This window comes from Ipomoea triloba, chromosome 11 (genome assembly GCF_003576645.1).
Source record: "Ipomoea triloba cultivar NCNSP0323 chromosome 11, ASM357664v1".
NCBI lineage: Eukaryota > Viridiplantae > Streptophyta > Magnoliopsida > Solanales > Convolvulaceae > Ipomoea > Ipomoea triloba.
Genome location: NC_044926.1, coordinates 772,846 through 793,834, shown reverse-complemented (window position 1 = coordinate 793,834; position 20,989 = coordinate 772,846). Strand labels below are relative to the sequence as shown.

The window sequence follows — 20,989 nt, the reverse complement described above, 5'->3', positions numbered from 1 at the left end:
TTGAGACTTAAAAAGACTCCAACATCATTGCAGGGTTCATATTAAACATCAATTAAGCTTGTTAAAACCATAATATTCACAGCCAACCTGCAAGTAAGTTAACAGCTCAGTGCAGCCAAGATGGCAAGCTCACTTTTTACACATTTTTGACAAAAATAATATCTAAGAATCTAAGATAAGCCACTTTGTTGATTCCCATTGAAGCACATATATGATATGATTATAGATATATATATTTATCTGCGGAATGTGACCCTAAAGAACACTAGACATGAATTTCTACCACATACAGTCTATAATAAGCTATGAAAACAGAAACTTGTCCAGTTTGGATTGCTTGTTAGAACCTGGGGGCCGGAAGTTTTCTAGCAGCAGATTAGATCTTTTACAGATGTCGTTCAACAAAGAATCGCCTTTCTCCGATTTGATAATCTCTAAGGTGCTTCCAAGAACGTCAGCTGCAAGCCCTGTCTCTACGAGGCACCCTTTCTCCTCCCCGCCTTCTTGTAGCAACCGCCCAATCTCGTTGAGAGGAACCACGTTTTCCAAAACCATGTTGGCAAAGATACGACCAAGAAATTCCGCTGCTCTTGGGGCATCATTAACTGCATCCTCCAAGGTAGTGAGAACACGTTCAAACCTGTTCACGGGGTCATAATAAGTCAACATTCAGTTAAACAGTTATCGATCTTGGTCATTGTATGTCGTGAAAAACAACAGCCTACCCCTGAATCATCTGATCCGGACTTAGGATAACGTCCCGAGACTTTGTTAAGTTGAGCAGAAGTTTCCCTAAGAGATCCCTCTCCATTTCCTTCCTCTCGAAAGAATCAGTGATCCAAAGAGCAATCATTGAAGGATAGAAGCTTGGAGCATTCAGGTCTTTCATGCATAAAGCAACCTCCTTCTCATCTCTGGCACTGTCATCAGAAAAGCACTTGTTAGCATGTTGTATAGGACACATCAGGTTATGCACACAAACTATAGTACACATATGGGAACTCCATACAAATTATGAAAAGATTCCTATTTGGACTTCTAGGGTATTTCGTTACACAAGTGAATATTGAAAACATGTGATATGATGTAGCAAATACAAAAATATGTCCATCATATTCTCACCATATCCAATTATACATTAAGAAGATGCCATATTAGAAACATAAAGAACAAATTTAGAGAATAAGAAGCAAATGTTGGAAGAAATGAAATATAAAATGTCTTCCCTAACTTGGTGGTTTCACCCATCACTTTCTGGAAGACATAAAATCTAGATGCCAATAGTCAGTGCCCACAACTTTTTTTTAAACACACTTTCCTTATAACACTATAATTTTTTTAAAAAGAAAATTTAAAGGCCTTGGAGAGTAAGCAAACAAAGATCCTTGATTAGATTACTCTCAGAATCAAACTCCAGGAAACATTTCTCAGCAAAAGATTCAGCCCAATTTGTAAAGCTAGAATCCAAAAGTAATTGCAGAATAGTACCTGTAAAATTCTTTAATTGCAGACATGGATAGGTCCTGTAAGCGTTCTTCAGACAATCCTTTATCTTGATGAACATTCTGCATAGAACTTGTCCCTCCACCTCGAACTGGAGGAGACGTAAGAGCAGTATCAAATCCACGATCTCTATTTCCATACTGCATGTTCCACTCCTGTTTACCAGTATGATCATATTGACTGGAAACCCTTTCTGGAATATACCTCTGCATGGAATCTTCCCTTGAGCCATGTGTTATCCGATCAGGCATAGGACTAAAGCCATTCATCCCAGATGCAACTCTATGGGGATCACCAGGACTTGGTATATTAGCTGATGGGGTTATTGGAGCAGTTGTCTGTCCCCTAAAAGACCTTGCAAGTCCACCTTGAGGTCCAAGTGTAATATCATCTCCATGGGACCGCTGGGTCAGGGGAAGTGATAATGCCCTATTCTCAAATGAATTTCTATCATCCAGCCGAGAATCTTGACCACCGTAATCCCGCATCTGGGGAGACATAGGTCGGAACCCACTCATCTGAGAGCTTGGAGAAGGCAATATACTAGGACCTCTAGGAGAAAAATCAATTTGTTGGCCTCTTCTAACAGAAGAACTCAAGCCGGGGGCACGAGAAATCCTACTAGCTTGGGCTTGTCTTTCTTGAGCTGCATCTCTATGCACCTCTTCAATCTTCTTTGGTCCTTCAACTTTTCTCCTCTGCTGCCAATTATTCTTCCTAAGATCGATTGCATCTTTCAACATAAACCTTACCCTGGAAGATAGTTTCATGTTGATTGACAAGTTAGCCATCCAAGCAAAATAAGCATCCATGTGCACCTTGGCTTTTACATGATCTATCATCTCACCAATTGTGCTCATTAATTTACATAAAGCTTCAATGTTTTCCTCATCAGGATTCTGATTCTCAGTCTCACCTAGCAAATTTTTTATGCACTCGTGCATTATCCTCTCTGTCAACATTTTCTTCTTGTACAACTCTCCAATTAGTCTAATGTTGCCTAACATTCTTCTCCGTGCTTTTAGTCTTTTCTCCTCTCTTTCCTCATCTGAGAGTTTTGTTTCGCCTTCCCCATCAGTTACATTAGCTTCTTGTTCCTCTCGCTTTCCTCTCTCAAATTCTTCCTGACACTTGTTTAAAAGCAATCTCTTAAAAGTAATTTTTTCATTGTCTATGCTCAGATCAGGAAGCTCAGCAGAGAGGTGAGAACAGAAGTTTGCATACATCTCACAAAAAGTGGGTTCCATCAAAGCCTTATCAAAAATTTGTGAAATAACACCATTAAGTGTCGTCACATTGTCAATTTTGACATCTTTAACTTGCTGGAACAATTTTTCAAAGTTCTGGGGAGTAAGCTTGTTTAGAATTGCTTTCAACTGTCTTTGCTTTGCTTGTTCCTCATCCGTTACCCTACCAACTTCATACTTCTTTTCAGCTTTATGCATCACTTGTAATGGAGAGTGAGGAGAAGGCATCAAACCCTTCTGGAAAGCAGTTCCTCGCTGCCACCTGTCAGCATCAACACCATTTCTTTGCATACCTTGAGAACCAACTGAATGCAACGGCCCTGCAAGGATACCTCCAGCATACTGCAGTGAGGTTGGTGCATGGGGGTTCCTCAAAACCCCAAAATTACCTCCTTGATTAGGACGGAATCCCATAGCATTACTACCATAAGCCATGTCTAGTCGCATATCCCGTGATTCCCGTCCAGTCACAAGTGGTCCAGGTAATTTACTCCACTTCTCTTCATCTCCCATGACACTACCACGGCGTTCTGGTCTAGAGCCTCCAGATGGTCTATCAATAATCCTGCCAGGACTTGGGTATGGTTCATTAGTAACATCAACAGTAGAACCCATCAATACTTCCGCAATATCAGATGCAATTGCAAAACCTTCAGGAAGGTCAGTGTATAGGTCCGCAAATTTAAATAAAAAATCTCTTGAATACTTTTTGGTTGTCATTTCATCACAACCTTCAGCATAATTATTGAATGCCCGTACAACTTGCTTTCCATTTTCTGGAGATTCCAGCTTTGGACTTGAAACATCAACAGCATCCTCCCAATCATCGGGCTCAACTTTAACCTGATCACCTTCCTTGACTTGCACAATGTCTTGCACCACCTCAGCAGTAAAGGGTTTTGAACTATCAACAATGTTTCCTTCGATGCTTTGATTGCTTTCCACATATGTGCAATTTTCTTTCTTTTCCTCTGTACCCTTATATGCCACATACAAATCAGAGGTTGCACCTGCAGCGTCTGCCTTTTTATATATTTCTTTTTTCTTCTTTTTTCTAGCAAGAGTACTTTTTGGCAAATCTTGGTAAACCAAAGATTTCTCCTTAGCAATTGATGTAGTCAAGCTAGTGTCGTCATTTTCATCTTTGTGTTTTGAAGTAGCCTCAGAAGGACACACATGAGATTCAGATCCAGACTCCTCATCAACAACGGAAGTTGTTGGAGAAGTTATTTCTTTAGTACCCATATGAAGATCTTGGGTAGATACACCTATCACCAAGGGGGTGCCCTTGGAATTCATGTCATTTATATCTAAACTGGATGATAAAGAACTATCAGCCTCATTGTCAACTTCACTGGAACATGTAGCAGATTCATTAACCTTGCCCTGAGTAATTTTTACTGAACTACCCTCATTGATGGAAATAGCTCTCTGTAGACAAGGCTCTTTGGTTTGATTAATGAACTCAGAAGATTCTGAACGAATGGACTCTGATTGTGTCTTGGAATTGTTGCTGTCTTGTACAACATCATGCAACTTTACTTCTTTCTCATTTTTACTCGTGGTTTCAGGCACTGTATTGTTCTCTTCACTCTCTGTATCAAGAGGTTTGGAAGACTCTTCTATATGAGCGTCAACAGCTTTGGCATCAATATCATCTACGGTAGATCCCCCAGCAGATTCATCTCCAGTTTCTGGAGGCTGCGAAGGCAAGCCTAAAACAGAAGTAGACAGTCTGGCAACCTACAAAACTCTCAAAGTAACAGGAATTTGCTTAGAGCCACCAAAACAGACAGTTTATTTAACAAGTGAGAAATAAAATAGTAAAATACCTGATCCTGCACAGACGAAGGGTCTATATCGCCTGGTTTTTTCTGCTGCACTTTGATGGCATCAGGGGATAATGCTTCAGAACTGCCCACTGGCACATCTGTAGAACCCTTATCTGAAGTTGTGATTACAGGAGTCAAGCTGGGCGCTTCAAAAGAAGAACCTAAAACTACAGTAGAATGCATACTAGCTTCAGGAATTGATGATGCATGGGTTGATCCATAACCCTGCTTTGGTTGAAGCATAGAACTCTGAGTAGAAGCCTGAGAATCTTTTTGAGGGTGAACTGAAGCAACTACATGCGACTTTGCATGTTTCTGGGAATCTTTGCTGGTGGGTGAACTTACCAAAGCTAACTGGTCCCTTTCCCCTGGTATTCCAGGAGCAGGTTTTACTGTCACCTGGTCCTTTTCCCCTGGAGTGCCAGGAGCTGGTTTGATTGTCACCTGCATTTAAATCATGAAGTTTTTGACATCAGCAACTATATTTTACCTTTTTTAGGCAATGCCTGCAATCAACAATTATAGGGTGAATCTCTAAGAATAATAGTAAAAGAGTGAATCACTAACCTGATTATAAAATCTTGTTGCCTGAGGACTCTGGGAATTCTTTGGTGGAAGAGAACTTGGAGGTTGGAAGTATACTGAACTGTTATTGTAGGAATTCGGATAATAGTTAATTGGAGTTGGTGGGAATGATGATAGAGGCTGTGATTGAGGAGGCATGCTGGGATGTGATCTGGGACCAGGTGATCCATCAAGCCTTAATTCTTCATGAGTGTCTGGGTGAGTTATCTTTACAGTTTTTCGAAGACTACTAAACTTTCCAGCCTGTTGTTGAGGAAATTGTGGAGGAATATTCATTCCCATATTTCCCAACTGTGGAGGCATCTGGGGGTTTATTCCAGGAGCAAAACTTAAACCTTGTCCTTGATGCATGATCCCTTGAGATGACATTGGATGGGGCGGTAGACCTGTGACAAACATTGGCTGCTGTAATGAAGGATTTCCAAGTAGAGGCATCGACATTTGAATTGGCAAAGACGAGGCAGACATGGTCTGAGATTGAATTTGACCATGGCCCCCATATGGAACAGGAACCTGAGGCTGAGCTGGGTGAAATGGCATTTGCATATGCATCCCAGTCAAAGGATGAGGTGAAGGCTTTAGAGTTTGTGTCAGTGGGGGTGGACCAGAAGAAGGCATGTCCCTCTTGGACCTGGAGTGTACCGGACCCTCAAAGTTACTATATTGATCAACCTTCCCTGAATCCTTTTTAAATTGGTCAACCTTCCCTGCATCCTTTTTTGCTGGTGGTTGCACAGATGTAGATGGATTTGGCAATGCAGGCCCAGGTTTCAAAGAGTTGAGGCGAGCCTTCCAGAAAAAAGAAAAAAAAAAAAGTATTGAAGAGAATAAATAAAAAAGAAAATCAGAGCCAAACTAGCAACCTTTAAGTATGATCATGTAATAAACAGAAAACAACAGGCTATATCCTATACGCATGGTGATAATTAAGTAATAATCAGCAATCTGTATGAGAGGCAGATTAGATATTTTATTCACTACCAAACAAAGCGGAGAACTGCTAACCTGGCTACGTTTCTGCTCATCCAAGTTTGGCGGTGCTGAGCTTGTTCGAGCAGGAACCTAAAGATAAGCATGGTGTAAAGAAGACCTCAATTCCTTAAGAGAGAATGAAATTTATAAATATCAAACTTCATGGCTCAAGAAAGTTGAACATACCTGCATCCCATTCATGAAACTAGGATTTAACGACCCAAACTGAAGAGGGAAGGACTTAGATCCATCTCCTGGAGCTAAATCATGAAAAGACACATGAGTATCAACAGGTAGCTAGAACTTGAATCAAATAAAAAAATAAAAAAGTAACAAATAAAAAACCTTTAGAAGTGCCTGGTGCATTAGGGTCTGGACCAGCAGAGGAATTGGAGGGTGGAGGTCTAGGTACAGCTCGGTTAATTTTTTGTGTCGGCGCATTACTGACATTAACAGGAGTACCCAAAGGAGGGACACCTGCAGTAGTAATAGGCGCAGCATCTAACACTTCTGCAATAAGAATGAGAACGACAAGAATTACTCAACTATAAAGAAGCAAAAGGTACAATTAAAAAGACAGTTTCCCACTGCCATCCCTCACCATAACTACCATCAAAAAATTAAAAAATAATGGCATACAAAAGCCACTGGGCCAATTCTGCCAACATATTGATTATAAAATCAATTATAACTTTTTTTCAAGGAGAAAACCTTTCCAAAATTCTTACATTGTAGACTTTTAAGCAAACAAAAATTGTAACTTGACCATTCCAACCCCCCTGGAAAGGAAGAACTCACAGGACTTAACTCAAAACAAGTTACAATAAAATTTAGCAAAAAAAAGGAGCAATTTGTATCAAATACCACTTAATGGCTGTTCTTGGTGAGCACCATTCTGCACTCCTCGAGCAGAGCTCCCACTTGGATCACTTGCTGCCCTATATCCTCCTTGTGCATTATTATACTTCTTGTTGAAGCTAACCAAAAAAAGTAACATAAAAAAACAAAACAAAACAGAAAATAAAAAAAATAAAAAAATTTGTATACAAACCCTGCCTTCAAACATAGCCATGTATCCACGCAAATAAAACCTAACTTACCTTCTATTGTAAGACGAGGAGGGACTAGGAGCAGGGGCCGAGCCACTGCCGCCTCCGCCGCCGCCGCCTTTACTACCGCGATACTGATTGAAGCTGCCGGATCGTCCAGGCTTCCTATTCTGATAAGACTCGCGACTTTCCGACCTCGATTGATTATGGGACATATATCCAGAACGTCGACGACAGCAGTTTTACTGTGCACGCACGCGGATCAGCCGATCAAAAAGCACCACAGCAATTGCATTGACGGAATCGAAAAAGAGGAAAAATCAAACATCAATAACCCTCGAATAAAGCAAAAACTAAATGAAAATCCATAAAGTTTCGAGCTTTCCACTTCCTGAAGTTACCTGGAGTGGAAGGAAGTGAGGCTGTGCAAAAATTAGGGCTTTAATGTCAGTGGCGATCGGCGGCAACCAGAAGCACCACCGCACCATACGATATACAAACAGCGAGCAGAGAAGATGTGAGCGAGCGTTTGTGTTGTTGTTTGGTGCGTACAAATACAGAGAGAGAGAGAGAGATAGAGAGCATATATAAGTATACAACTTTAGAGAGAGAGTGTTTAATCCGTATTTAGTTCACAAATTAGTATATTTACGGAGTAGTATATATATTAAGGAAAATACTATTATACCGTATTCTTTTACCAAATATGGAGTGCTTAAACTCAATTGCACGCTAAAGTGATATTTTTTTTTTAAGTCGTGAAAGGAGGGGGGACCCCTGGGGAGTTGCCTTAGCTGGACTCCACCACTCTACGGACACACGTAACGTGCGCCAAGTCGTCAAAGAAGACATCCCTGCAATTCGCTGGGCAGTCAAGAAATGTCGTTGTCGCATCTCGGTACATTGCACCACTCAACGCCAGACAATCAGCCACTCTGTTTTGCTCTCGGTAGATCACTTGGAACGATATCTTCCAGTCTCTTGTAATCCAACCTCTTATCGTGTTGATATGCTCCCAGACCGGTCCTTGCCCCGGCACGCCGCTCTGAACCCACTGCACCACGTTCTTAGCATCCGTTTGGATCTCTATGTCACGAAAACCTTACTGCCATGCCCATCTAAGTCCTTCAGCAATAGCTTCCGCTTCAACCCATGAGGGATCACTATACGATGCTCCCCGCATGAAACCCACAATCCACTCGCCCTTCCTGTTCCTCAAGACACCTCCCATACCAGCCCTATTTAGCCTAGTTTTGACACTCCCATCAGTGTTTAACGTAACATGGTGAGTCGTGGACGCTATCCACCTTAGTCTGACCTTTTTGTGTCGTTCCCCTCTGTTAGTATTTCCATTCGGACGAGCAAACGCCCGGTCGATTTCTTCCTCTGCTTCTCTGATCCAATTGCTCTTGCGGTGAATATCCATCTCTTGTTCTTTGAAGACTCTCTCGCATCTCCATCGCCATAACCACCAGACAATAATGGTGAAGCGTCTAGGCCAATCGTCTCCTTCAGCCGCGTCGTTCCCGCTGGTGATATTGACGATAATCCACTATCGGAAATCAAGCTGTCTCCACCTCCTCCGTGTTGTTGTGGATGTAAACACCCTCCATATCTCCTTTGCATTGGTGCAGCTCCTTAGAATATGCTCCGTGGATTCCGTCATCCCAGAGCAGGCTCCGCAACTATCGTTCTCTGTTAAACCTCGGCGCTTCCGCTCCGCATTTCCCATGATCCGATCATGAATGATCGTCCACAAGAAGGTCTTGTATTTATTTGGTACTTTGATCTTCCACAGCTTACTCCAAACCGTGCCCTGCATGGTATGTGTGTAGTCATGGATCAACTCAAACGCGGAGGTAACAGAAAACTTACCTGATGCTTCACGCCTCCAGTAGACCTCGTCATTCCCCTCATCCTCGCACAGTGTGACACTACGTAGTTGTGATCTGATTGTGTCAGGAAGAGACACTAGTTTCTCCCATTTCCATCCTTTAGCTTGATCCCAGTAATCTCTCACCATGTCGTCATTGAAATCTGGTGCTGCATGGGTAGAGTCTGATTGGTCAAGTGCCTGCTCTTGAATCCATGCATCTCTCCAGAAACGGGTATTCTTCCCATCCTTTACATGTATTCTGCTGCCCTTCATGACAATAGGCCATGCCGCAACAATTCCCCTCCATGCGTTCGAGCAAATTTGTTTTTTACTAACCACGTCCAAACCTGATTTCCCATGGGCATATTTCTCCTTGAGAACTTTTACCCAAGGGCTTTCCTTTCGTTGAATGATTTGCCATCCTAGTTTAGCCATAAAGGCCATGTTCATGTCTTTAGCTGCTCTAATTCCCAGCCCACCTTCGTTTTTAGGTTTTGTGACATTTTCCCAGCACATTAAATGGCATTTTCTGGCCTCGGGGGTCCCTCCCCAAATAAACCTTCGAATCCTCTTATCAATCTCCTCCCATACACCGGCAGGCATAAGGGTTGTTTGCATTCCATAGTAAGGGATCGTTTGAAGCACTGATTGTGCTAAAACTTCCCTACCTGCTAACGTTAGGAATTTTGTTTTCCAACCGTTTAGTCTCGCATCCATCTTTTCAAGCATCGGAGAAAAGAGGTTATTTGTGAGTCTTCCATGGAGCGTTGGAACTCCAAGGTACTTGCCAAGATTGGTTGTCACGGGGATACCAACAATGGCGGAGATCCTTTGAGCTTCCTCGTTGTCCACATTTCTAGAGAAGAAAATCTGGGACTTGCTCAGACTGACCCTTTGCCCGGAGGCCTAGCTGAATCTTTCCAGGCACTTTGAAATTATGGCAATTTGTTCCTGCGAAGCTTCAGCAAACAAGACAAGGTCATCAGCAAAAAATAAATGAGTAAGGAGAGGGCCATACCTTGAGAGGCGGATGCCTTTCCAATTTCCCTGGTTTACTTCGTTTTTGATTGTATGACTCAGTCGCTCCATGCAAAGAACGAATAAATAAGGGGAAATTGAATCCCCTTGACATATACCCCTAGACGGGTTAATTTGGTCAAGATGTTTCCCATTCCATACGATTCTCATTCTGGGAGACTCCACACAAGACATAATGTTTCTCACCCACTCAGTAGACAACCCGACCTCCTTTAGGGTATCCTAGATGAAATCCCAATTAAGCCTGTCATACGCTTTCTCGAGGTCAATTTTAAGGACCATAAACCCTTTCTTTCCTTGTCTGTTTCGCATAGAGTGCATGACTTCCTGGTATAGCAGAATGTTGTTAGTAATTTGTCTACCCGGCACGAAGCTGCTTTGTTCCTGTCCAATTAGATGTCTCAGAATAGGCTTCAACCGGTTAGTCATCGCTTTAGTTATGACTTTGTAAATGACGTTACAAAGGCTAATCGGGCGGTATTGACTAGCATTAGTAGGGCAGGTGTTCTTTGGAATGAGGGCAATCCAAGTATCATTCATTCCCTCTTCCAGCACCCCTGACTTTAGAAACATATCAACCTGCTTGAAAACTGACTTCCCAACCACCGGCCATGCTTTTTGATAAAACATAGCATGAAATCCATCCGGGCCTGGAGCCTTTAAAGCTCCCATCTCAAACAAAGTTGTCTTGATTTCTTGCATAGAGAACTCCGCATTGAACACCCTCCAATCCTCCTCGCAAAGCGTCGGGAACTTGCCTTGAGGGATAAGAGAGACATCCACCTCCATATCTTTGGTAAAGATTTGAGTAAAATAAACATGTATAGCCCTTTCGATCTAGAGATCATCCGACATTGGATTGCCATCCTCGTCCAAAAAATTAAAACTCCCTTTTTTAGCCTTCTTACACTTCGTAGCAGCATGGTAGAACTTAGTATTGCGATCCCCAGAAACAATCCATTCTTCCCTCGCTTGTTGGAACCAGAGAATCTCCTCTTGATGAAGGGTATCTTCAAGTTCCTGTTTTATTTTCCTTTCAAGTTTGAAAAGCCCGCCGTGTCTTGTTTGTTATATTTGTTTTTGGACACCATCCAACCTTCGCAGCAACCTGTTTTTTCGATGGTGGATGTTCCCAAACACAGTCTTGTTCCATTCTTTCATCTTACTGGCCATAGCGTCTTTGTTTTGCCAGACTGATCCTTCCTTATTCCAGTTGCGACTAATGAACTCGGTGAAATCATGGTGATTCGTCCACGCACCTTGAAACATAAAATTATTAATGAAGGTCTTCCGTTTCGCATCGATGTTAACCAATATAGGGGTGTGATCCGATCCGAAAGTAGTTAGATGGGAGACAGTTGTATCCTTGACAAGGTCGAACCAATCCAGCGAACATAAAGCCCGATCCAGTCTGGCGCCCTTGAACGTCCCCTCCTCCTTCCCTTGTCTCCACGTGAATTTCTGACCCGAAAAGCCAAGGTCAATTAGAGCTTCACTAAAGATCCAGTTTTTAAAATCCGCATTCCTGTGATTCCCCGGATTGTTAGGACTGGAGCACTCCTCATTACTAACAATGGCATTAAAATCCCCAGCGATCAACCAAGGGTGATTAATTTGAACTTTGTTCCTGCATAGCGAACTCCAGAGTTTACGACGTAGGTGAGGGGCCGGGCTTCCATACACGACCGAGAAGTTCCACGTTCTCCCCGTTGCTTCCACAACTGCCGTATGTACAAATTGAGGATGAGATGAAAGAATATGAACCTGTAGCGAACTAGACCACAGAATCTAGATTCCCCCACTGAATCCTAGGGCTTCCACTCTCGCCCACTTCTCAAACCCGAGCTGGTTACAGATAGAATCCGCGGTGATCCCGGAAGTCTTGGTTTCGACCAGGCAAAGGATTTCCGGGTAATACTTGCTAAGCATCCACTTCGCAGCCCTAAGGAAGTCCTTAGAAGCTGCACCTTGGCAGTTCCATATAATAGCCTTCATGGGAGACAAAAACAAGCAAGAACGAGAAAACAAAAAGAACACACAAAGAAAGAAACACACGGAAAGAAAAAACGACATCGAAAAAACAAACCACGGAGGAAAACCACCTCAAAGTTCCACCTCCATCGCAGCGTCATCCAACGCCTCCAGACTCACCGAATCACCCAACTGCTCCTCCTGCAGCTGTTCCTCCCTCTGCTCGTCGTCAGGTGGATCACCAAAGTGCTCCTAGAAGAAAGTTGTTCCCTCCATGCACTCAGGGCCATTATCATTTTCCGTCTCAAGGACTTGAATCGATTTAGACCCGGTTTTATCACCCATGACCAAAGTATGTTCTGATGCAGCGCCAGCTTGATTTCTCTGAGCCACTTGGGCTTGGTTTCTCTGAGCCACTTGGGCTTGGTTGCTTCTATTTCTTCTTGTGTTTGACTCTCCGATTTCGGGCTGCCTCTTATGCTTCCCATGTTGGTTATTTCCCATTATTTGTTTCTCTGAGACTTGGGTCGTAGGCCTTTTCCCTTTTGCTTGGCCCGTTTGTGTTGTTCCCTGAGTCCTGCTTTGGTTCTCCAGTTGTTCTCCCGCTAATTCCTCCTCAAATTGGTCCTCTTCACTCGCATTGGTGTCACCAAGACTTACATATCTCGACCCAGATTGGGCGTTGATGTTTCTTCCTTTATTGGTTTCCTGCTGATTCCTTTTTCCATTCTCCTTACCCCCTTGATTCCTATTACCCTGATTCCTAGCATAATTCCTTTTTTGTTTTGGAGCAATCATCCACAACCCATAATCAACCGTTAGCTCCGGCCGTATTATGGTAGTTTCCATATGTGGGGAGGTATTACCATGCGCATCACTTTTTTGACCGTTAACGGTGCCGGGGTTGTTCGCCGGTCGCTGTTCACCGCCGTTTTCCGGCGTTTGAGTGGCATCTTCTCCATGGTTTAAGCGGCATCCTTCCGTGGTGTGACCATACGTTCCACAACTGAAACAAATGAGGTGTAGACCTTCGTAAACAACCGGACGGACTCTATTTCTTAGCGTGAATTTGGCAAGCAGTGGTTTGGTGATATCCACTTCAACACAGACTCTTGCAAAGCTTGCTCTCGAAACCAGACTCGTGGCGGTGTCAATATTGATAGGACGACCAATCTTCGCTCCAACCCTCATCAGAAATTTGTGGTCATAGTATTCAGTTGGAAGGCATGGGAACCGAATCCAGACTATCATGCTCTCCGTTTTATCTGTGAAAGGATCAAAGTTGGGCATCCATTCTTTGACTATGAGATAATGGTCGAGTACCATCCAAGGACCTCCGAATTTTGCGAACTCGTAGTCATCCACGAACGCAAATTTGACCAAGAAATAACCATTGTCCACGGACACAACTTCCATCTTCGCCGTTGGTCTCCATAATGTCATAAGCCTTCTCTGGAGATACCCATAGCCCACGCTTCGACCCATAACCTTAACGATTAGTGTCTGTTTCCATTTACTACGTAAACGGATTTTCTCTTCTTTCGTGAGTCGAATAACTAGGCATGTTGGATCCACATCATCATCGGGTTCTGCTTCATCGTCAGACACCAGATCGAGTTCCTCCGCTGTCGCTTGTTGGTTTTGCGTAGATTCATTTGCCACGATCTGCTTGAACGATAGCGCAGCAGGTTGCTTTTCCACCAGGTCCCCGATAGCACTGGCCCCAGCCTCGCCCATTGGTGACTCCGTAGATGTCTTCGTCTTCTTCGTACTTCGGTCAAGTTGGTCCTGTTCCTCGCTGTTCATCGAGAGAGGATTTTCGCCCATTGGTAGAAACTATAATACAATCAAGTTGTTTTTGCACGCTAAAGTGATATTACTTCTTACTATATAAATAATAATAATACGCAGTGGAGTCAACTGTTGACTCTTTATGCTTCAGTAGGTTGAGAAAGTAGTTATGAACATATACTACATTGTAACAGAGTCAGTAGTACAAAAAAAAAAAAAAGTAGGAGGAATTTTTTAAAGATATCAATCTCGTCGACAGCCAGAAGTCTAATCCTTCGTCCCAACGGTCAGCATACTAAGTGGTAGGGGGCATGCCAAATGCTGTATTTTTAGTTGAATTTATTGTTTTTATAATGTAATATACATCTATTATGTTATTTACGATTCATAATCATCTAATAATAATAATATGACAAGCTAACAACTATATTTTCTTTTGTCGCTCTCTAATAAAAAAATTTACTATTTATAATTAATTGGTCAATATATGAATAATGCAATTCAAACGTGTACAGGTACAGTCAAACAACGTTGTCTTCTAATCATAATATGATAGTTGTATTTTATTTTGTCGTTATCTGATAGTGCGTGTATGTATAAGTAGCATGCCAGTATATGAGCATAACTCATTAGTTACGATTAATAATCTTCTAATAATCTAATAATAATAATATGACAGCTATATTTTCTTTTGTCGCTCTCTAATAAAAAAATTTACTATTTATAATTAATTGGTCAATATATGATATAATGCAATTCAAACGCGTATAGGTACAGTCAAACAACGCTGTCTTCTAATCATAATATGATAGCTATATTTTATTTTGTCGTTATCTGATAGTGCGTGTATGTATAAGTAGTATGCCAGTATATGAGCATAACTCATTAGTTACGATTCATAATCATCTAATAATAATAATATGACAGCTATATTTTCTTTTGTCGCTCTCTAATAAAAAAATTTACTATTTATAATTAATTGGTCAATATATGAATAATACAATTCAAACGCGTATAGGTACAGTCAGACAACGCTGTCTTCTAATCATAATATGATAGTTATGTGTTATTTTGTCATTATCTGATAGTGCGTTAGTGCGTGTATGTATAAGTAGTATGCCAGTATATGAGCATAACTCATTAGTTACGATTCATAATCACATAATAATAATAATATGACAGCTATATTTTATTTTGTCGCTCTCTGATAAAAAATTTACTATTTATAATTATTTGGTCAATATATGAATAATACAATTCAAACGCGTATAGGTACAGTCAGACAACGCTGTATTCTAATCATAATATGATAGTTATGTGTTATTTTGTCGTTATCTGATAGTGCGTTAGTGCGTGTATGTATAAGTAGTATGCCAGTATATGAGCATAACTCATTAGATCAATAGATTGTTTAAGGGACAAGAGACTAACATTCGAACTCAAGAGCGTCTACACTTGACCGAACATATTACTTTGTATAACAGTTGTACCTATATCTTATAAAAAAGACATATTTAAAATAATATTATTAATTCATGAAAATAGCTCATAAAAAACATATCCAAAATACTATAATATCTAACATTTTTTGCACGAATTTATCGTGGCAATATGCAACTCAAATTATGTAAACCCACATGTTATTATAATTTTATCATTATAAAACTAACTAGTATTGTACCCGTGCATTGCACGGCTGTATTTAATGGTTCAATTAGAAGGCTAATAAATAGTTCCTAACGTATATTAAAAGAATATTTTGATTAACAACATTCAGAAAATAATAAAAAGTTCATCGTACATAACATAAGTACTAAATATTAATGACTTGCAACCCAATTGCAAACTTATTATAATTTTATCATTATAAAACTAATTTGAATTTTACTTGTAGTTGTGTGAGAATTATCTATGAGCCCACCCTATTTATTATACCAAACGCACCCCAAGGCAAGAAGCTTCGAAACTTGAAAAAGTTGAAAGAACTGAAAGGAATGGGCTGGACTTACAGTCCGGGCCCTAAATCCACGAAATGGGCTTCGTGTTAAAATACCCAATAGGCCCACCAAACATTGCTTACAAAATGCCCGAATATATATTCCAATGTTTCTTCAACAACAGGAATTCTAGGGTTTCGCTGCCGCTTGCACCTCTCCTTCCACAGCAGCCTGCACTCTCAGCAGCGTTCTTCTAGCTCATCAATATGGTATTTTCCAGAACTCTCCCTTTTCTGCATGAAATTCTTATACACAAAGCTTTGTTCTTGGTAACAACGTATATATGAAAGCTGCTGGGCGATCTGTATCTGTCAATTGAATGTAATTTGGTTCTGATTGTCAGTGCGATGTGTTTGTGAGTTATCTTAGCAGTTATTATTGTAAAGAACAAGGAATTGGAAGAATATGATGCGTAAATTGACATTGTCTATAGTTGGAAACAGAAGGGAAATGCTTTTTTTTTTCCCCTAGAGTTTGATTTTACTTTTAGCTTTAATTTTTATTTTATGGTTCATATTAATAGACCTAGATAGAAAATTCTTTCCATTGGAAAGTGGCTGGAGCATGGCATTGAAGTGATATGCATGATTCTTGATCAGTATTTAGTAACCAATCTGTAATTTCAAAATTGAGCTGAGCCAGGACATTATTTGTGGGCCTACACTGTACAGAATTGTTGGAGAGTCTATGGTTTTGCTATATTTTGCTGCTAAAATTTGTTGTTTTAAGCTCATCCAGATATTGTGTATTTTATGCTTTGTGAGGTGTTATGGAGTGTATTCCCATATGGTCTTCAATTACTGCATTAAAATGATTTATTTTGCTGTTCCCTTTCATTTCTGTTAAATTGAAGTTTTTTACTTTATGCAGACTAAGAGAACCAAGAAGGCTGGTATTGTGGGAAAGTATGGTATGTGTCCACCACTGTATGAATACTCATTTTTCGGTGTTTGGTTTGTAAGTGTATATGATTTGGATTGTGTATGCTTGTCAATCGCTTAGGTACTCGTTATGGTGCCAGTTTGAGGAAGCAGATCAAGAAGATGGAAGTCAGCCAGCATAGCAAGTACTTCTGTGAGTTTTGTGGCAAGGTAAGTCCGTTGTTTTTCATGATTGGAGTTTTTTTAACTACGGAGTATACAATAAAATTGTTAAATTCTTTTTTTAATCCTGCAGTATGCTGTTAAGAGAAAGGCAGTTGGAATATGGGGATGTAAGGACTGTGGGAAAGTCAAGGCTGGTGGTGCATATACACTAAAGTAAGGTTCCCAGATTTGCCGTGTTTTTGGTTTACCATTCCCTTCTACCACTCCCTTCTACGTTCTAACCCAGTTCCTTTATCTTTTGTAGCACCGCTAGTGCTGTGACTGTCAGGAGCACCATCCGAAGGCTGCGTGAGCAGACTGAAAGCTAGATCGTTTTGATGGAATACATGTTTGAGCTGTGCTGCACAATATGTTGGATTTTAGAACCAATGTTAAAGCCCAAATTTTGATTTTTGTTAAACTAAGTTCTGTATTTTTGAATGTGTTTTGGTCAAATTTAGTTATGTTTTTATACTGTTTTCATTCTCTTCTGCCCTACCGTTATTGGTTATCCAGTCTAGGCTTGGAATGCCATACTGAAAGAGATCTTGTTAAACATTGTAGAAGAATTTGACACCTTATGGCAAGATAATTTGTTTCAAAGTTTTAAGCTTGTTTTTGGTAAAACAAAGTAAAACACAAACTACTTAAATACTGACTTTGTTATAATATACTATCTAATACATAATTATTTTTTATTTTCTCAACTTACTAAAGCAAAAAGAATCAAATTTGAGTTCGAGCCCACGCTTCGCAATAAGATGATCTTGTAGAAGAATTGTTCTATATTTTATGTGCATTTTTTCCCATGATCTGCATTTGCATCTGCTTTTACATGTACTTGAAGCAATGGGGATCTTTAAAAAAAAACTAAGGGAAAGGATCAAGAATCTGAATGCTACTTCCATAGAAAGATGCACAAGGTGGGAAGGAAAGTAACATACATTCCAATATAGTTCATGATGAGATTTGAGGCACAAATTTGCTCAACAGACTGAGTATGGGGATACTATTTCTTCTTATCAATCAAACAATTTTTTTTTCATACTGTATTTTACCTGGCTGATAACATCTTGTACATGAATGAAGCCAGGTAAAAAGCATCTCTTTGGCAGAAAAATGAGATCTCTACACAGTGCATTCTCGTACTTCATTTTTAAGACTTGTGAAGCTTGAAGCCGAATACCCTTGGAACATAGCTCTGAGATGGTTTCTGAGGCTTAAGGTGTCCATAGGTCATCAAAAAGAGGTGAGGAAATGTTGTTCCAAAATAAGCTCCATCGATATCTTAGCTAGTGAAGGAAATCCAATTGAGTTACTCCGTATAAATTAAAAATGGAAATGGAATGCAGAATAACAAATATTTTTGTCCATATGTTTTTTTCCCCGGTAACATGGAAAGTGTGAATATCAAGTTGGCATGCAAAATTACTAAAGAAAAGTAGAAGCAATGGGAAGATGTAAAAAGAATATACTAAAAGACAACGCAATTGGAGGATACTGCCTTGGTACTTTGATCGTGGATAGTAGATGTCTTCGCACTTGGGGCAATATATTTTGACAGTGCTTGATCGCGGAATGTCTGACTGTCCAACAGGGAGGCAAGGCTGGCCACAGCAGAAAACTCGTGGGCATCTCCCAAAGTCATAGTTTTTGTACTTCTCTAGCTGAAAATTTTCAACCACAAATAGCATCAAGAATTTAATCAAAAGGTCAAAATAATACTCTGCTGCCAATTCAACAAGTAATGTATCTTCAACAGCACTTTACCATCGCAGCCATTCCCTTGCTAGTTAATATGTATCGCACATGAATAAGACCATATAACATCTCTGCTGCCGATTCAACAAGTTCATTCTGCTCTTCAGTAAACATATCACCTACACATCCATAACAGAGACAATAAAGCCACAGGCCTTTTTATATGACTACCAAAAAATAGGGGCCATTACCCAATTACTCATAAATTTAGGCTCCAAAGGAAGTTAGACCAAACTCCTAAAAAGAGAAAAAAATAAAAGGTGAAGAATAATTTGATCAACCAGGACAAGAATCTCATTTCCTTCTTCCTTTATAGAGCGATTTCACTTGGAAGTACAGAGTATATCTTATTCTAGCTCTATACATAAGAGTCTTATCAACAGTAATATGGTTTTAAAATATATAATCTACAATACTTACCATGTGAGGATTCAACATCAAGAATAAGGTCAAGTGCATAATCGTAGTATGGAACTTGACTGCTCAACCCACAAAGATTGAAATCATCTTGAATATATTCATCATCAACCTCACAGAAGAATTCGTTTCCTCGGAGGTTGCAGAACCATGAAATCCACGATGTATCATCCCCATCAGAACCACTAACATCAGAATCTTCACTGTCTGTTTCAGATTCCTCTGCATAATAGAAAAACAATTTAACTATTAGCTATTTACCATATATGAGGCAATGAAGCAAATATAAGTATTGCAGAAAGCTGCCACATGATATTAACAAAAAGAAATCCAACAATAATAAGAGGTGCCACTGAAAAACATGTAACAGTTACGTTGCAAATATGCCACATACAAATCTTTGATGTGAACTCACAGATAATTGCCTGTAACTCTGTAAGGAAGAAAATTGATCTTTAAGGTGATAATACAGTGCCAAGCAAGCATGTTTAATAATGTAATTTAATGGTAGAATGGAATAAGGAGTTTGCAGTGCTAACAGCAGTGAAAGACATTATCTTTTAAGACCTCGTCTTTTTCACATATTGCTAATAGTTTGGTAAGGGAGTACTTAGAAATGACAACATATTTGCAAGAGTTTAAAAGCATAATGCAGCAGCTTGCAGATCCTATAATTCAGCAAAAGAGATTAAGCTGCATTTAACCGCACAAAAATCAAGCATTTACAGCAATTGAGTGAACATGTATCCAGAGGGGAGATTTTTGGAGCGAAGAATCTCACCAGAGCACTTGTTTTTGGCTGCAAAAGCAGAGGATGATCGATTGTCGCCGCGATGGTCGATTTGCTGCTGATGATGCTGATGCAATTTTCCGCCGGCGCCGGCGGCGATGGAGGACACTGCCTTCTCCTTGGAGGACTTGGAGGTGGAAGGCGACAACTTCTCCAAGTGCTTATCCAACGCATCGTTGATTCGCTTCCGATCCAACGCCCCGCCCACGATCTCCGACTTCGACGACCCTCCTCCGCCGCCGCGATCCCTGTACATGTCTCGCTTCTGCCTCGGACTATTACAGTGCTTCGTATCCAACAATATATTAGCGTAGCTACGTAGATATGCGGTATTTACAGGTGGGATTCCATGGGAGAGGGAAAAACCCTAGATATGGCAGTAAAATCGAAGGGGGAGTGAGGCTGAGAAAATCAAAAAGATTTTGAGAAGTTGAGATGCGAATAAAGTCATAAACTCTCTATGCATAATGTGTTAGAAAGAGACGGAGATAATTAGGGTTTCTTTGTCTACAGAGAGGACAGCCCTGTGTAACTTGTGAGGTTCTCTTTCTCTCTCCTTTTTATTTATTTAATTAATTGTTGTTTTTATTATAATTAATTTTTTGACAACTAATTAATTTTTGATATGCACTAAAAGTTTAATTTATGGAAAATCTCATTATTGGATAAGCTCGTAACCGTTACATTATGTTTCGAGTGAAACTTATACTGTGATCATATCTAGTAATTAGTAATAATCATACTGAGATAAACTACCTTATATTACTCGTGGATGACGGTTTCAAAGCGAGAAAAGACAATAAGTTGCTATTATATAGAATCGAGTTTAAAAACATGAACAAAGTGCTTTAACTAAGAATTAAGATGCATGATACATGTCAACTTGTTAGCTAGAGGTGTAAATAAGTACTCGCGAGCCACTCGATCAAAGTTGCAGCTCAAGCTTAGCCAGCTTCAAGTTCTATTATTTTAGGCTCGTGGCTCATCAAACCTCTCGCAAGCCCCACATATAGTATTGTGTATAAACTAATAGAAATTGAGAGCTTTGATGGCATTATTATTGTTTGAAGCTAAG

General features: G+C 40.2%; 4 protein-coding genes across 4 annotated transcripts; 1 reads left to right on the top strand and 3 right to left on the bottom strand.

Moving 5' to 3' along the window:
* Positions 1-14: 14 nt before the first annotated feature.
* LOC115996898 (eukaryotic translation initiation factor 4G-like) lies at positions 15-7,785 on the bottom strand. Its single transcript, XM_031236334.1, has 11 exons — positions 7,590-7,785; positions 7,240-7,433; positions 7,004-7,116; positions 6,485-6,649; positions 6,326-6,399; positions 6,173-6,229; positions 5,150-5,956; positions 4,583-5,026; positions 1,489-4,493; positions 726-920; positions 15-640 (listed from the first exon to the last, which is right to left on the bottom strand). Exons 2-11 carry the CDS (start codon positions 7,401-7,403, stop codon positions 304-306), a joined length of 5,361 nt encoding a protein of 1,786 aa, XP_031092194.1. The 5' UTR covers positions 7,404-7,433; positions 7,590-7,785; the 3' UTR covers positions 15-303.
* Positions 7,786-11,170: 3,385 nt separating this feature from the next.
* Positions 11,171-13,900, bottom strand: LOC115996896. Its single transcript, XM_031236333.1, has 4 exons — positions 12,386-13,900; positions 12,254-12,325; positions 11,956-12,091; positions 11,171-11,823 (listed from the first exon to the last, which is right to left on the bottom strand). The coding sequence occupies exons 1-4, from the start codon at positions 13,898-13,900 to the stop codon at positions 11,171-11,173; spliced, it is 2,376 nt and encodes a 791-aa protein (XP_031092193.1).
* A 2,077-nt stretch (positions 13,901-15,977) lies between these two features.
* Positions 15,978-17,549, top strand: LOC115996825 (60S ribosomal protein L37a). Its single transcript, XM_031236248.1, has 5 exons — positions 15,978-16,070; positions 16,732-16,771; positions 16,864-16,952; positions 17,038-17,120; positions 17,212-17,549. The coding sequence occupies exons 1-5, from the start codon at positions 16,068-16,070 to the stop codon at positions 17,273-17,275; spliced, it is 279 nt and encodes a 92-aa protein (XP_031092108.1). The 5' UTR covers positions 15,978-16,067; the 3' UTR covers positions 17,276-17,549.
* Positions 17,550-17,826: 277 nt separating this feature from the next.
* LOC115996824 (putative casein kinase II subunit beta-4) lies at positions 17,827-20,435 on the bottom strand. Its single transcript, XM_031236247.1, has 5 exons — positions 19,906-20,435; positions 19,128-19,346; positions 18,717-18,826; positions 18,448-18,613; positions 17,827-18,233 (listed from the first exon to the last, which is right to left on the bottom strand). Exons 1-5 carry the CDS (start codon positions 20,168-20,170, stop codon positions 18,103-18,105), a joined length of 891 nt encoding a protein of 296 aa, XP_031092107.1. The 5' UTR covers positions 20,171-20,435; the 3' UTR covers positions 17,827-18,102.
* Positions 20,436-20,989: the final 554 nt, after the last annotated feature.

Coding starts and splice junctions, on each gene's coding strand:
- LOC115996898 (XM_031236334.1), bottom strand. CDS start 7,403: ATGTCCCATAATCAATCGAGGTCGGAAAGTCGCGAGTCTTATCAGAAT. Junction 5,027..5,149: donor CAACAAGATTTTATAATCAG/GTTAGTGATTCA, acceptor ATTTAAATGCAG/GTGACAATCAAACCAGCTCC. Junction 921..1,488: donor GCAATTAAAGAATTTTACAG/GTACTATTCTGC, acceptor TTCTGATGACAG/TGCCAGAGATGAGAAGGAGG.
- LOC115996896 (XM_031236333.1), bottom strand. CDS start 13,900: ATGGGCGAAAATCCTCTCTCGATGAACAGCGAGGAACAGGACCAACTT. Junction 12,326..12,385: donor CCGGGTCTAAATCGATTCAA/GTCCTTGAGACG, acceptor ACTTTCTTCTAG/GAGCACTTTGGTGATCCACC. Junction 12,092..12,253: donor AGGAGCAGTTGGGTGATTCG/GTGAGTCTGGAG, acceptor TCTCCCATGAAG/GCTATTATATGGAACTGCCA.
- LOC115996825 (XM_031236248.1), top strand. Junction 16,953..17,037: donor TCTGTGAGTTTTGTGGCAAG/GTAAGTCCGTTG, acceptor TTAATCCTGCAG/TATGCTGTTAAGAGAAAGGC. Junction 17,121..17,211: donor GGTGGTGCATATACACTAAA/GTAAGGTTCCCA, acceptor TATCTTTTGTAG/CACCGCTAGTGCTGTGACTG.
- LOC115996824 (XM_031236247.1), bottom strand. CDS start 20,170: ATGTACAGGGATCGCGGCGGCGGAGGAGGGTCGTCGAAGTCGGAGATC. Junction 19,347..19,905: donor AGCCAAAAACAAGTGCTCTG/GTGAGATTCTTC, acceptor TCTATTATGCAG/AGGAATCTGAAACAGACAGT. Junction 18,234..18,447: donor ACGATCAAAGTACCAAGGCA/GTATCCTCCAAT, acceptor TCACTAGCTAAG/ATATCGATGGAGCTTATTTT.